The 16720-nt window shown below is 35.7% G+C and overlaps 2 protein-coding genes across 3 annotated transcripts; one reads left to right on the top strand and one right to left on the bottom strand.

The window, feature by feature from the left end:
• The first annotated feature begins 1555 nt into the window (after positions 1 to 1555).
• On the top strand, positions 1556 to 6788 carry LOC149132282 (uncharacterized). Of its 2 annotated transcripts, none has more exons than XR_016244584.1 (2): positions 1556 to 1925; positions 4479 to 6788. XR_016244584.1 is itself a non-coding variant. In XM_089364175.1 (2 exons), the coding sequence occupies exon 2, from the start codon at positions 2478 to 2480 to the stop codon at positions 3762 to 3764; it is 1287 nt and encodes a 428-aa protein (XP_089220301.1). In that variant the 5' UTR covers positions 1556 to 1925; positions 2468 to 2477; the 3' UTR covers positions 3765 to 4159. The 2 variants fall into 2 exon arrangements, 1 of the variants encoding a protein (XP_089220301.1); XM_089364175.1 differs by lacking the exon at positions 4479 to 6788 and adding an exon at positions 2468 to 4159.
• LOC106882849 (uncharacterized) lies at positions 4275 to 9464 on the bottom strand. Its single transcript, XM_014933652.3, has 2 exons — positions 6948 to 9464; positions 4275 to 4552 (listed from the first exon to the last, which is right to left on the bottom strand). The coding sequence occupies exons 1-2, from the start codon at positions 7893 to 7895 to the stop codon at positions 4460 to 4462; spliced, it is 1041 nt and encodes a 346-aa protein (XP_014789138.2). The 5' UTR covers positions 7896 to 9464; the 3' UTR covers positions 4275 to 4459.
• Between the last annotated feature and the right edge of the window lie 7256 nt (positions 9465 to 16720).

Genomic DNA, 16720 nt, shown 5'->3' with positions numbered 1-16720 from the left:
AGCTGTAGAAACACTGCCAAATCAGATTGGAGCCTGGTGTTGCCATCTGGTTTCACCAGTCCTCAGTCAAATCGTCCAACCCATGCTAGCATGGAAAGCGGACGTTAAACGACGACGACGATACGTACAGACATATATATATATATATATATATATATATATATATATATATATACCGCCTGACTGGCCTTTGTAGGGTTTTTGAGCGAGATCGTTGCCAGTGCCCCTGGACTGGCTCTTGTGCGGGTGGCACATAAAAGACACCATTTCGAGCGTGGCCGTTTTCGTGCGGGTGACACGTAAAAGCACCCACTACACTCTCTGAGTGGTTGGCGTTAGGAAGAGCATCCAGCTGTAGAAACTCTGCCAAATTGGATTGGAGCCTGGTGTTGCCATCCGGTTTCACCAGTCCTCAGTCAAATCGTCCAACCCATGCTAGCATGGAAAGCGGACGCTAAATGATGATGATGATGATGATGATGTGATTTCATTTGATTTTGATTTTACTTGACTCAATAGGTTTCCTCAAGCAAGGCATGTCGCCCAACGATTCAAAGGTACTTTTTAAATGGGTTATGTGACACTGGTGTAGGCTATCGCTGTGATCTCACTTTACTTGCCTGGTCTTCTCAATCACAGCATATCTCCAGAGATCTCGGTCTTTCTCCTCATCTCAGCCATCTCTCTTGCACACCACATCTGATCTTCTTATGTCCAACATTTCTCTCAGGGCGCTTACACTCTGTCGTGTGTGCACACTGCCATTACACATCCAGCAGATCATACTAGCTTCATTTCTTTCAAGCCTATGCATGCTGTCAGCAGTCACTGTCCTTGTTTCACTGCTGTGTAGCATGGCAGTTCGCACATATGCATCGTACAATCTACCTTTCACTCTGAGCGAGAGGCCTTTGTCACCAGTAGAGGTAAGAGCTTTCTGAACTTTGCCCAGGCTATTCTTATTCTAATGGTAACACTCTCTAAGCATCCACCCTTACTACCCCTGGCATGAGATGAAATCAGTTTTCTGAGCATCTGTGGTGTTTATTGCCCCTGTGCATCTGCTGCACACGAAAGCTATCTTCCTGGTTAACCCTCCCTTGATGTTGCTGCACCTGTGTTCATAGCTTACACTGGGTACATCTTAAGGAGATTCTACCTACATCTTTTCTACAAATCGAGCAGGGCCATCAGCCTGAAGGGGTTTGTGATGTGTTCGCCTTCCTACTTACTAGGACTTTGGTTTTTGCAACATTGACTCTTAGGCCCTTTGAGTCTAAACCTTGCTTCCACATCTCAAATTTCATCTCTAGTCCCGGTACTGATTTCGCTATGAGATCATAGTCATCAGCATAGGGAGGTTTCCAGGGGCAACCTGTCGCGCGTGTGTGTGTGGGGGGGGGGGGGGGGCATATACAGGCAGATACCCGACAATATATAGTTTTTTCAAATCTATAATAGTTTGGGTGTCGATTATTCAAACATTCTGATGGACTGAAACATCTGCAGGATTTTTATTGCTTATTTTTTGGTTGCTTTTTTGATCCAGTTTTTTTTTTTAATCTTTATTCTTGTACATATCACTTTTACTTTGCATGACACAAATAAAATGAACCAAGCATCTATTTAGATTTTCAAAATTTTTTTCTTTTTTTTCTTGTGGAAAGATGCTTCCCATCATTCTGAAGACTTTGGTGAAAAACACTGGAAAAAATTCCTGTCAAAATGGAGAAATTTCAACTGTCTGATCTAAAACTCCATTTTCCAGAAACTCTTCTCCCTCACCCCTGAGAAAATTTTGGTCCAATAAATCTTTACATACACTCAATCTACAGGATATAAGCAATTATTTGGCGAAAGTTTCATTAAAAAGTATCTATTTTTCTGGAAGTTATGAAGCAACAAATTTGGTGGGGTATTAAATGGTAATTATGCTTTTTTTCAATAAAACTTAATATTAACAGATTAACGTTAACTTCTGTTACATTTTCAAAGAATTAATGGATTAATGATGTTAACTTTTTGGTTAATGGATTAACCATTAACAAAGTTAATTCTTCAATTAACAGTGCCCACCTATGTGTACATATATATATATATATATATATATATATATATATATATACATATATATATATATATATATATATATATATATATATATATATATATATATATATATATGGACGATTTGACTGAGGACTGGTGAAACCGGATGGCTACACCAGGCTCCAATCTGATTTGGCAGAGTTTCTACAGCTGGATGCCCTTCCTAACGCCAACCACTCATATATATATATACACACACACACACACACATCAATGTACAAATGCATCAGTAACCATATACAGGGTGCAGATGGTACTTGTTTGCAATTTTCAACTGCTAATTTTATGCTTTTTTTTTTTCATTGTCGATCTTTTTCTTCTTAAAAACAGTAATCATCTTTACTTTATTTTTTTGCAGAATAACTGACATGGAGAAAGCCTTTGACAGGGTCCCCCGAGACATGGAGAAAGCCTTTGACAGGGTCCCCCGAGACATGGAGAAAGCCTTTGACAGGGTCCCCCGATCCCTTATCTGGTGGTCAATGAGGAAACTTGGGATAGAAGAATGGCTAGTGAGAGCTGTGCGAGCCATGTACAGAGATGCGGCCAGTAAGGTGAGGGTTGGAAATGAGTACAGCAATGAATTCCGGGTAGAGGTAGGGGTCCACCAAGGTTCCGTCCTCAGCCCCCTATTATTTACCATAGTCCTCCAGGCAATCACAGAGGAGTTCAAGACAGGTTGCCCCTGGGAGCTCCTCTATGCTGATGACCTTGCCCTAATTGCGGAGTCACTATCAGAACTAGAGGAGAAGTTTCAGGTGTGGAAGCAAGGTCTAGAACTGAAGGGCCTTAGAGTCAACCTAGCTAAAACCAAAATCCTAATAAGTAGGAAGGTAGATAAAACACAAACCCCTTCAGGTAGATGGCCCTGCTCAGTATGTAGAAAAGGAGTAGGTAGTAACTCTATAAGATGTACCCGGTGCAAGCTATGGACACATAAGAGGTGCAGCAACATCAAAGGCAGGTTAACTAGCAAGTTAGTTTTTGTTTGTGGCAGATGTTCAGGTGCAATAAAGACTGTAAACAAACAGGAAACAACTTCTATCTCATTCCAGGGTGAAAAACTAGAGGTAGTCGATAGCTTCCGCTATCTGGGCGACCAAGTTAGTAGTGGGGGTGGGTGCGCTGAAAGTGTAGCTGCTAGAATAAGAATAGCCTGGGCAAAGTTTAGAGAGCTCTTACCCCTGCTGGCGACAAAGGGACTCTCACTCAGAGTAAAAGGCAGACTGTATGACGCATGCGTACGAACAACCATGCTACATGGCAGTGAAACATGGGCTGTAACTGCTGAGGACATACGTAAGCTCGCAAGGAATGAAGCCAGTATGCTCCGTTGGATGTGTAATGTCAATGTGAATACCCGTCAGAGTGTAAGTATCTTGAGAGAAAAGCTGAACATTAGAAGCATCAGTTGTGGCGTGCAAGAGAGACGATTGCGCTGGTATGGACATGTGGTGAGAATGGAGGAGGATAGCTGCGTGAAAAAGTGCCACACCCTAACAGTTGAGGGAACCCGTGGAAGAGGTAGGCCCAGGAAGACCTGGGCTGAGGTGGTGAGGCAAGACCTTCGTACATTGGGCCTCACCGAGGCGATGACTACGGACCGAGACCTTTGGAAATGGGCTGTGCGTGAGAAGACCCGGCAAGCCAAGTAAGATCGTTGCCAGTGCCCCTGGACTGGTTCTTGTGCGGGTGGCACATGAGATGCACCATTTTGAGCGTGGCCGTTGCCAGTACCGCCTGACTGGCTCCTGTAGGATTTTCGAGCGAGATCGTTGCCAGTGCCCCTGGACTGGCTTGTGCGGGTGGCACATAAAAGACACCATTTCGAGCGTGGCCGTTTTCGTGCGGGTGACACGTAAAAGCACCCACTACACTCTCTGAGTGGTTGGCGTTAGGAAGGGCATCCAGCTGTAGAAACTCTGCCAAATCAGACTGGAGCCTGGTGTTGCCATCCGGTTTCACCAGTCCTCAGTCAAATCGTCCAACCCATGCTAGCATGGAAAGCGGACGTTAAACGATGATGATGATGATCATCATCATCATCATCATCGTTTAACGTCCGCTTTCCATGCTAGCATGGGTTGGACGATTTGACTGAGGACTGGTGAAACCGGATGGCTACACCAGGCTCCAATCTGATTTGGCAGAGTTTCTACAGCTGGATGCCCTTCCTAACGCCAACCACTCATATATATATATACACACACACACACACACATCAATGTACAAATGCATCAGTAACCATATACAGGGTGCAGATGGTACTTGTTTGCAATTTTCAACTGCTAATTTTATGCTTTTTTTTTTTCATTGTCGATCTTTTTCTTCTTAAAAACAGTAATCATCTTTACTTTATTTTTTTGCAGAATAACTGACTATAGAAAATTTTGATTCGCTCACTCCTTGTGGGAGAGGCATGGAATCCTCCTTGGAATTTGCACTGAAAGGACAAACAAGAAACAAAGAAATTTCAGACCTTCTCAACATCAGCAGAAGTATGGTGGAAAAGATCAGAACAGGGCTGGGAGATTCAGGATTCAACTATAAGGCAACAACAGAGAGGAAAACCCATGATCGACAATCTGGCACCATCAGAATGCCAGAATTCATCACTAAAATCCAGATCATCAAGTAAGCTGATGCATGCCATTGCAAGGGAGAAAGGTGTGGATGAAAAGCTCATTAGGCTGGAAAACATTCGCATCCTTTCAAACAAGGTAAAAGGAAAATTTCTGTCCAAGGCAATGCAGGAAAAGTGATTCAAGCACACCAAGAGCTGAGCAACAAGTTGTAACACCTGCTAGAGCCAGAGATGATGTGGTCCTTCTCTGACAAGAAGAATTTCTGCCAAAATCAGAAGATCAAACTCCCAGAACAACAGGTGGCTCGTTGTTTCACCCAAGGACATGCCCAGAATCATGCAGACATAATTTCCAGCGTCTCTGGTGTTGTCAGCAGTGACAGTGAGATCATACCAACCTACATCTTCTCTGATAGACTCAAGCCGAACAACAACAACTACATCTGTGTTCTGTGCAAGGTGGTGAAGCCCTAGATCAACCAGGTAGCTGCAAGACTCTACTGCTGCCACACCAGCCGGAAGACCCAGGCCTGGCAATCAGAGAATTTCTTTGATCACACAACACCTGACATTTGGTTTCCCAACTTGCCTGACTGCAACACACTCGACTTCTTTGTGTGAGGCATGGTGGAACAAGAGACCAACAAATCCAGCTGCAATATGACGGATGAGCAGAGGGTAAGGATTACCAAGGCCTTCAAGGGACCTAAAATGGTCAAACTTAATGCAGAATGAACTATTGGAATTTGCTTTTGAAGAAAACTATGAAATGTGCCATCAACTAAATGAAATCAATTCACATGCATACATAGATTCACAATACAAATCAAAATTTATATGGCATCTTACAGGTAAATAAAAAATAAAAACAAGGTAAATTTGAAAAACATATTTCTAAATCAGATTTACACACAGACACACACAGACACACACACACACACACACAGAGACACACACACACACACACACAATATTCCTAAAAATGCTCACATTCCTAACTTTCTTCCAAGCATATGTAAAATGCACTGGTTCTGATGCTGCATAAAAAACACCCAGTACACTCTGTAAAGTGGTTGGTTTTAGGAAGAGAGCATTCAGTTGTAGAAACCATGCCAGAACAGACAATGGAGCCTGATACTGCCCCTGGCCTTACCAGCTCCTGTCAAACTGTCCAACCCATGGAAGTATGGAAAATGGATGTTAATGATGATGATGATGGTGGTGATGATGATGATGATAAGGATAATGATGATTCAAGTGCAAATTCATTATTTTTTTATATTGCTAATGGAACTGTTGACAAAATTGTTTTACTTTTGGAAAAAGATGTATCCAATTCATAATCACACATGAAGTGTTTATGCTTGCCATAAATTTTCTCAGATTTTTCTTCTTTCAAATTCACTGCTTGGCAACATAAACTGGTTTCCAATTTTTGTCCATAGTGAAACATTTCAAAAAGATCAAAACAGGACAAAAAGAGATTTGCACTGAAATTCTCCTTTAAATATGACTAGGCTATTTTAGCAATTTCTGGCTGGGTTGGTAACATTCACTGATAAAATTTTTGGCTGGCTACTGCCAACTTGCCATCAAAAGCACTAAATATATTTTTTACTTTATTTAACTTATTAAGCATAATTTTCAGCAAAAACAACTGCTATGTAGATATGAATTCAAGCCTGACTATAGCCATTGTGTTGAAGGCCTCTTACACAAGACGCAACATACTGCTAACCTTAGTCTGTCTAGCTGACATGAACTATCTTCATCTCACAGTTGAGAAATCAGTTCTAATCCTTTTGATACCAACCTGCCTGAAACACACTGGGTTCATGATCTAAAATGATCTAAATTTAAACCTTTGAATAAAATTTCATGTTAATTGCTATTCCAAATGCCAGCTTAATAAAGACATAATTATTTACTAAATTCTTCATTAGTTTCAAAATTAATTGAAACAAAAGCAGTGTTAAGAGGGCTAAGAGAGCAATTAGTTATGAAAACAATTTTTCAACAACATAAATACCTAAATTTTAAAAAATAAAACCCTTGCCCATGCTTGAAAGAAAACAAGAGATAAAAAAAAAAGAGATAAAAAAAAAATAATCAAAAATAAAGGAAATAAAGCAAAATCAATATTGTCACATAATTGTGTTATCAATTAATATGAAACTATTTGCAAGTCATTAATTTCTTGAAATAAGAAAAGGATAAACAATTCCAAAATTTAAATAAACAAATATATCCTTACCCCAATAGCAAGTGGAAGGCTCCGCAAGCGAATTCCAAGGTGAAATGGATCTCTACAGTGAAAAGCCTTCGTCAAAAAAGACATAACTTCATGCATTTCATGTTTTTTATACCAATTATTCTCATTAAGAAAATTTCTTATATTATCTAAAACATCCATTGTAGAGAGTTCTGGGAAACTTTCTTCACCAGGAGGAAATTTAAATAAATCAAAAACAATTTGCATCTTATGTAAAGGTCCAAGTTTGAGGCTTTGAAAAGAACTGCCTTCATTAACATAAAGTGCAATACAGTCTTCCAGTTCTTTCAGTGTACAGACAGACCGAACTGTCACAAAGGCTTGAATATAAGCATTAACTTTACAGGCCAAACGATTATGATCATGAACTGACGGCAAATGATCTAAACTACGAATACCGAGTTCTCGTAAGTTTTTTCTTCTAAGGCGTTGAAGGAAAAGATTTTCAATGGTTTGAATAGACACACATTCATTATTGTCAGAAAGTATTTCAATACATTCTTTGGCTATTTTGTCAAGACGTTCTTTAGATAGAGTCTCTCCAGGGGCAATACTTAAAGGTGGTACTAAAATTTCTTTTTCATTCATTTTCGGTGGGGGGAGTTTCGAGAAAGGTGTGAGGTGGAAACTATCAGTAACATGTGGCTGTTGTTGCATGGTGGAAAATGCTGGATCACCCCATTTAAGAACTGGCATTTGATTAACTATGGTGGGATAATATATGTTATGGCTGGGAGTATTGTGTTCTTTCAAATAAATCATTATCATATTGTTCTGTACTAAAACACTAAAACACCGAAACTCAGGCAACTTAAAAAGTTCTTCAAAATTACTGACATTATAATCTAACAAGTTAAATGTTGTCTTTTGATATATTCTGTTATAGTTATCCACCATTTTCTGTAGTGGCATGCCCTGAGGAGAGTTCATAAGAATGTCACAAAATCTGTGTCTAACTTCTGCTAGAGATGGCTTTGATGGGTTACTTCTTATTGTTTCATTAAGTGAGGGAAAGTGATATATGTTCTCACCTAAGTAAGATGAGTTTCTGTCAATAGATGGTTCATTGAAATCACTCAAAGTTTTCTTCTGTATATATAACTCATTCTTGTCACTCACCTCTACCACAACATCAGAGAAATGCTTCAGAAATTCATACAAGTTACTGAAACCATAGGCTGAGGGATTCACATGATGTCCTTGCTTCTCAGCCACCTTATTCCAAAACTGATCACGTTTTATTCTACCTCTGTTGTCATCAAGAACTTCACATATAACTTTCTTAAGTTCTTCAATACTGGATTTATTTACTGCTTTAATTTCATTCTCTGGAAAGAAGAAAATATGTCAACTGAATGTTATTAATAAAAAGCAAAACTATCATTATCAGTAAGTCAAACAGATTGTAGAAATGCAATCTAACATTTGTTAGATAACCTATGAAAATAGCAGGCAATGAATTCAATGAGTCTGATCAGTCTCTTTGTCAACATGTTTTATGACAGTTAATGTAGGTATTTTCGTTTTCTTTTTTTTTTTGCGTCACTTGTTATAGTTTGGATGATTTGTGCAACATTTTTGTTTTTCTCTAAACAAATGAAGACATTCCGCTTCTTTGGATACCACTAACCAGATTGTTATTATTATTATTATTATTATGATGGCCCCTGGATCGTTGCCAGTGCCCCTGGACTGGCTCTTGTGCGGGTTGCACATAAAATACACCATTTTGAGCGTGGCCGTTGCCAGTACCGCCTGACTGGCCTTCGTGCGGGTGGCACGTAAAAGCACCCACTACACTCTCTGAGTGGTTGGCGTTTAGGAAGGGCATCCAGCTGTAGAAACTCTGCCAAATCAGATTGGAGCCTGGTGTTGCCATCCGGTTTCACCAGTCCTCAGTCAAATCGTCCAACCCATGCTAGCATGGAAGGCGGACGTTAAACGATGAACAAACGATGATGAGCTGGCAGAATTGTTAATGGATTGGACAAAGTGCTTAGGGGTATTCTTCTGGCTCGTTACATCCTTAATTCAAATCCCACCAAAGTCAACTTTGCCTTTCATTCTTTCAGGGATCAATAAAATAAGCACTAGTTGAGCAGGGGTTGGGGAGGTTGTCGATGTAATCAAATAGCCCCTTCCTTCGAAATTGCAGGCCCTGTGCCTATTAGTAGAAAGAAATATTATAAAGGTAGTAAGCTGGCCGAACTATTTGCGACATTTCTTCCAGCTCTTTACATTCTGAGTTCAAATTCCACTGAGGTCGGCTTTGTCTTTCATCCATTTGGGGCCGATAAAATGACGTACCAGTCATGTACTGATGTAACTGATACCCCTTCCTCCCCTTATATAACCTACTCAGTGGAAGAAACATATTTGCTTCAACAAAATTTCATCCATTATTAATATGGAAATTACTTGTTTCAGGTTACAGAGTTTTGAGCATTGAGAAGACCCGGCAAGCCAAGTAAGATCGTAAAAGCACCCACTACACTCTCTGAGTGGTTGGCGTTAGGAAGGGCATCCAGCTGTAGAAACTCTGCCAAATTAGATTGGAGCCTGGTGTAGCCATCCGGTTTCACCAGTCCTCAGTCAAATCGTCCAACCCATGCTAGCATGGAAAGCGGACGTTAAACGATGATGATGATGATGATGAATGTATTCATGTTTGTGTCATTAATATGTGTTCATATTTAGATGATAATAGTGTATAAGTATGCATGTGAATCTATGTCTCTGCATTGTGAGTGTGTGTGTGTATTTATAAAATATGAGTAACAAAGATGTATAAGTGTCAATTCCTTACAGCCGTTTCAAGCAACTCCTTTAATTGATTAAAGGAAACATTGTCATTTGAAAGAAACCATTCTTGTCAGATGACCGCATAAACTTCAAACATAAAGGATACAACCATTTCCTTAACATATTCACATCAATAATGGAACTCAAAATATTTACATTGTTTCTTTTGTCATATCTGTGGCAGAATGAGTTTAGAAAATAGTGCATACCTCGTTAAGTCTACTATAATTTAGAGAGTAGCAGAAGAAATAGTGTGGGTCAGGATAAAAAGAGTGGTGACCTTTATGTAGAATGTAGTGTCAACCATTCAGAATCAAATCCATAGGGATTTGTCAACTGTATTCTAGTTAATGGTAATGAATCAATTAATGTCAGACAATCTACTAGACTCTCACTGTACAGGAACCATATGCCTAGCTTTATCTAAACAAAAGGGTAGGGCATAGTGTGAGTAGTAAGGGAATGCCTGATGAAGAATGGGTGATAATTGGAAGAAAGAAGGACAGGGACGGTCAATATTTATTTTGATTATCATATTAAAGGGATAATATAATGAAAAACCATGGGGATAATATAAATGTTAGGGGTGGAATTTAAAATTGAAGGATGAGGGAGGTAGTATAATATAACTTAGCAAATTTATAATATTAAAGTGAGAAAATTTAAATCAATATAAGACTTTTCTTAAACACTGTATTTCTATACATTATAAAAACATTCTATAGTGAATGTATAACGGAATTAAATTATCATATGAATAGAAGTTCATAGTATATTTTAAACTAATGTAAGAACTATTCTCTTCATTACAGATGGATAAATATAGGATATTGTAAAAAATGGTATCCAATATATGGGGTAATTGAATTAGAAGCATGCTAAATGTATATAAGTGGATACATTCAGATACAATACTTAGAATCAATTGGGGCATGTAAATACTTAATGAATATATTGCATGATCAAAAAGTATAATAAAATAAAAATTCCCATATCCACTAAATTATACAAAAAAAACATTATAAATTGTCCACAAAATTATTTATAATTTATAAACACTAATAAAATATATGAAAGGATATGCAAATGTATAAAAATATAAAATATAAAAAATTTATAAAATATGTGTCATTAGAAATATAAAAGATATATTGTATTATACAAATTAGAACATAAAACAATAAACATTTTAAAAATATGAATGAAATATTAATTTTCAAACATTTTTAAAATATGCACACCCAAAAGGAAATTTGTTATATTCAATATTTTATCCACTTTTTTAAAATTCAGATATTGCTAATAATTTCAATTCTAATGAATTATTTCTCCTGGCATTTTTGCACTATAATTGTTATTGCATCTGCGGGAATTCTAATTTGTGTACCATGGTGAAAATCTTCTTCATTGTCATTAAAATTGCACCAAAAGGAAAAGAATTGTCTGAAGATTTGAAGAAAATTATTCTTAATTTGCACAAGAATGGTTTAGGATACAAGTTAATTATCAAATGAATACATATTAGCGTAAACACAGTTGCCAAAGTAATTCAGAAGTACAAAGCTACTGGACGGCTAAGCAATAAACATTGTCCAGGTCGTCCTACTGTTTTAAGTGTGCATGATATTCGCCACATCTAATGTTGCATGAAGGACGACAGGTGTTGTACTGCTTTATCTTTGGCCCAAGAAGTGTCTTCTGTTTGTGGAAAGAGCGTATCCGCACAAACAGTTTGCTGAACTTTGAAATAGTGTGGTCTTCATGGATGCATTCCTCATAGGAAGCCTCTCCTCACTACCAGGCATAAATCATGTCATCTTTCTTTTGCCGAAACCTATGTGAGTAAGGGGAAGGAGTTTTAGAATAAAATTATTTTTTCTGACAAGACTAAAATCAACTTGATGGTATTAAACGAGTATGGTGATGACTAGGTAAAGATACAAGCGACAAGTGCACCATGACTACCGCGAAATTCAGCGGTGGAATTGTTATGCTTTGTGAATGCATGAATGTGGTTGGTGTGGGAGGACTCACATTTATTGAGAGAACAATGGATTCAAGACTTTATCATGACACATTGCAGAAAACAATGTTGAAAAGCATGAAGGAACTAGGAAGACATTCCATGTTCCAACATGATGATGACCTGAAACAAACTTCAAAAATGACAACTAAGACTTTAGTAGATAGAAAAACTAAAGCTATCCACCTTGTCACTTGATTTAAACACAAGAGAACATCTGTGGGGTGATTTGAAAAGGTAGGTTGAGGAGAAAAAACCCTGCGATGTAATACAGTTGAAAGACATAATTCAGGATGAATGGAAGCCGATTTCATCGGTTATATGCAGAAATTTAGTAGACTCTATGCCCAGAAAACTAAATGCAGTCATTGAAAGCAAAAGCGGTCACACCAAACATTCAATATAGCAAATAATCTTTTATAGTGCACATACATTTGAATCATTAGAAAATAAATTTTGGGACTGCCATGTTGGCTTGGCGATAACTATTAATATATATATATATATATATATATATATATATATATATATATATATACATATATATATATATATACATATATATATATATACATACATATATATATATATATACATACATATATATATATACATATATATATATATATATACATACATATATATATATACATACATATATATATATACATACATATATATATATACATACATATATATATATACATACATATATATATACATACATATATATATATACATACATATATATATATACATATATATATATATATATACATACATATATATATTGTTCATATCTTTGAAAATGATAATAGATCTGTGTTCCAAATTTGTATAATGTTTGCATGCATGATATATTTTATACCGTATAAATTGTGTTTGATTTCTTTTGATATTATCAGAGTAAGAGCAATTTTATTGAACTTATTTTAAGAGTGTACATATATGTGTGTGTGTGCGTGTGTGTGCGCATATATATATATATATATATGTATGTATATATATATATATATATGTATGTATATATATATATGTATGTATATATATATATGTATGTATATATATATATATGTATGTATATATATATATATATATGTATGTATATATATATATGTATGTATATATATATATATATGTATATATATATATATGTATATATATATATATGTATATATATATATATGTATGTATATATATATGTATGTATATATATATATATATGTATATATATATATATATGTATGTATATATATATGTATGTATATATATATATGTATATATATATATGTATGTATATATATATATGTATGTATATATATATATATATATGTATATATATATATGTATGTATATATATATATGTATGTATATATATATGTATGTATATATATATATGTATGTATATATATATATGTATGTATATATATATATGTATGTATATATATATATGTATGTATATATATATATATATATGTATATATATATATGTATGTATATATATATATATATGTATGTATATATATATATATATGTATATATATATATATATGTATATATATATATATATATATATATATATATATATATATATATATTAATAGTTATCGCCAAGCCAACATGGCAGTCCCAAAATTAGGACGAAAGCTGCCGTGAATTAGCTCCAAGAAGCCATCGCCTCTAGCTAGCTATGTGACACACGAAACCTGTGTCCTTTATAACCCTCGAACAGGGGAGGTCAGCAGTGTCCCCCTGCTGGTTTGGCATCTGCAGACTAGTTTCAGGGTGTTGCCCCTTGTCAATGCAGAGCAGCCAAGCCCTAGCCAGGCGGCGCTGCTGACTATCTGTTCGAAGGTTATTTATCTAATTTCAGTGGAATCTATCCACTGGTTTTCAGAAATAGAGTTATTAATATTTCTAAGTCTCTCTAAAGGAGACTAGATTTTGGGACTAATTTTGGGACTGCCATGTTGGCTTGGCGATAACTATTAATTTCCAGTACCGCTGCCGTAGTCTCCTTTAGAGAGACTTAGAAATATTAATAATATATATATATATATATATATATATATATATATATATATATATATATATATATAATTATGTGCATTTCTTCTATCTTAATGAATAAAAATTCTTCTGATAGAATAAATGGGTTAATAGAAACCAATGTAGCAAAGAACACAAAATAACTGTGGTTTAGTTCCTGTTTTTAAGGCAGGAACTCCTTGAAATTTTGGGTATTTGAGTATATTTAAGAATTTAAGGAATGGAGAAAATGCATGTTATAATTGCATACTTTATTCCTACATATGTTTCAAAGGATTACAACCTGTGTGATCCATAGGGATCTATGATATTAAAGTTGTAACCTTCTCATCAGGGACGTTTAAGATGATTCCCATGCTTTCCCTGATGAGAAGGTTACAACTTTAATATCAAAGATCCCTATGGATCACACAGGTTGTAATCCTTTGAAACATATGAAGAATAAAGTATGCAATTATAACATGCGTTTTCTCCATTCCTTAAATTCTTATATATATATATATATATATATATATATATATATATATATATATATATATATATATATATATATATATATATATATTACGGAGATGTACTTGCATAGCAAGTGACCTTAACTGAGACTGTGTGCTGGAATGAAAACAACTGCAGCTTGGAAGGTGTTTATAAGCCATTTAAGAAGCACACAAAAACTGATAGATTCACTTCAACATTTAAATTCAATTTCCCGAAATATTTTTGTCGCTTTGAGACCGCAACCTGTTTTATATATTGAACCGAATCCGATGACTGGCACCCATGCCAACCTCTCCTTCATTGGACACTAAACTCTGCTTGCGAAGACCTATTGGGGCAAATGAAATCGAAATCATAATTGAACCATACTCAATGACTGGCACCTGCGCCAGTGGAGCACTAACAGCACTGTCCGAGCGTGTTCATTGCCAGAGCAGCTGTCTGGCTTCCGTGCTAGTGGCCCGTAAATAGCACTATTTGAGCGTAATTGTTACCAGCGTTGCCTTCTAGCACTTGTGCTGGTGGCACATTAGAAAATCATTCGAGTGAGGTCGTTGCCAGTGCCGCTGGACTGGCCCCCATGCAGGTGGCACGTAAAAAACAACTTTATGAGTGTAGCCGTTGCCAGTACCGTGTGACTGGCCCTCGTGCCGGTGGCACGTAAAAGCACCCAATACACTCTCGGAGTGGTTGGCGTTCGGAAGGGCATCCAGCTGTAGAAACTCTGCCAGATCAGATTGGAGCCTGGTGCAGCCATCCGGTTCACCAGTCCTCAGTCAAATCGTCCCACCCATGCTAGCATGGAAAGCAGACATTAAACAATGATGAGGATGATCATGATACATATATATCTATATATGTATGTATGTATGTATATATATGTATATGTATGCATATATATATGAGTATGTGTATATATATATATATATATATATATACAATATATATATATATATATATATATATATATATATATATGTATATATATACAGGGATATACTCTTTACGTTACATGTCGCGTTTCTCTGTTTTTTTCATTGTCCGAAAAAAGTTTGTTTTCTGTTTTCGTTTCTCATTGTGTTTAACGTTTTTTTGAAGTCCTGTACCCATATATACATATATGCATACATATAGATGTAGGTATGTACATACATGTATGGATATATGCATATAGATATATATTATTTATATTATTATATGATCGAACGCCACGCATCCTTTTCTAAGTAAGTTTTATCTTAATAATTACAATACGCACTCTTCTACTGTCTCCCTCCCTCTCTTGTTCTTCAGCCTTTCTGTTTTTCTCTCCCACCCTTTCCTTATTCTTCTCTCCCTTTCACTGTTCCCTCTCTCTCTCTCTCAATCCTCCTCTTCCTCCATGTCTCTCTCGTCGGTGACACGTGCCGAAAGGGGTTTTTTCTTTCTGCTCACTGGTCTTCCTAAAGAACAGAGGTGATTTTTCTGTCTCTTCTACTTAGCGTTCATAATAAGTTTTCTATCATCTTGGCTCAACAGCCCTCACCGTTTGTTTTTACTGTTTTGTTCTCACTGTCCTGTTCTTGTTAACACTTTCACTCTCCGCAAAAAATTCCGAAATTTTATTTAATTTGCTTTGCGGGAAGGACTGTTCCAACGAAGTCGCATATTGTCCTTGCCTTCGAAACGCAGAGTACATGGAACAGGAACAACTGACGACGAGATATATACTCTTTATGTTGCATGTCTCATTTCCCTGCTTGTTTTTTTTCGTTGTTTGAAAAAAGTTTGTGTTCAGTTTCCGTTTTTATGTTTTTGTTTCTCATCGTGTTTAACGTTTTTTTTTATGTCCTGTACTCATATATGCATGTATGTATACATATATATGCAAGTATGTACATATATGTATGGATATATGCATATATATATATATATATATATATATACACATATATATATATATATATATACACATAGATATATATATATATATATATATATATATATACACATATATATATATACACATAGATATATATATATATATATATATATATATATATACACATAGATATATATATATATATATATATATATATATATATACACATATATATATACACATATATATATATATATATATATGTATATACACATATATATATATATATATATATATATATATATATATATATATATATATATATATATATATAAAAATGAGAATGTGTGTCTGTCTGTGTGAATCCCTAAAACTCGAGAACTATGCAACCAATTTCATTCAAATTTTACACATGCCTTACTTAGGGTTCCAGTTGTGTTTTAGTCAAAAAAAATTATTAGCTTCTTGCAGAGTTCGAGCACACGGCAACGTAATATCTCCTCCACTATTTAAGTATTACGT

Source organism: Octopus bimaculoides, chromosome 16 (genome assembly GCF_046866305.1).
Source record: "Octopus bimaculoides isolate indiv1 chromosome 16, ASM4686630v1, whole genome shotgun sequence".
NCBI classification, from domain to species: domain Eukaryota; kingdom Metazoa; phylum Mollusca; class Cephalopoda; order Octopoda; family Octopodidae; genus Octopus; species Octopus bimaculoides.
Note: the sequence above shows the minus strand (reverse complement) of the source record. Positions and strands in the feature narration are given on the sequence as shown.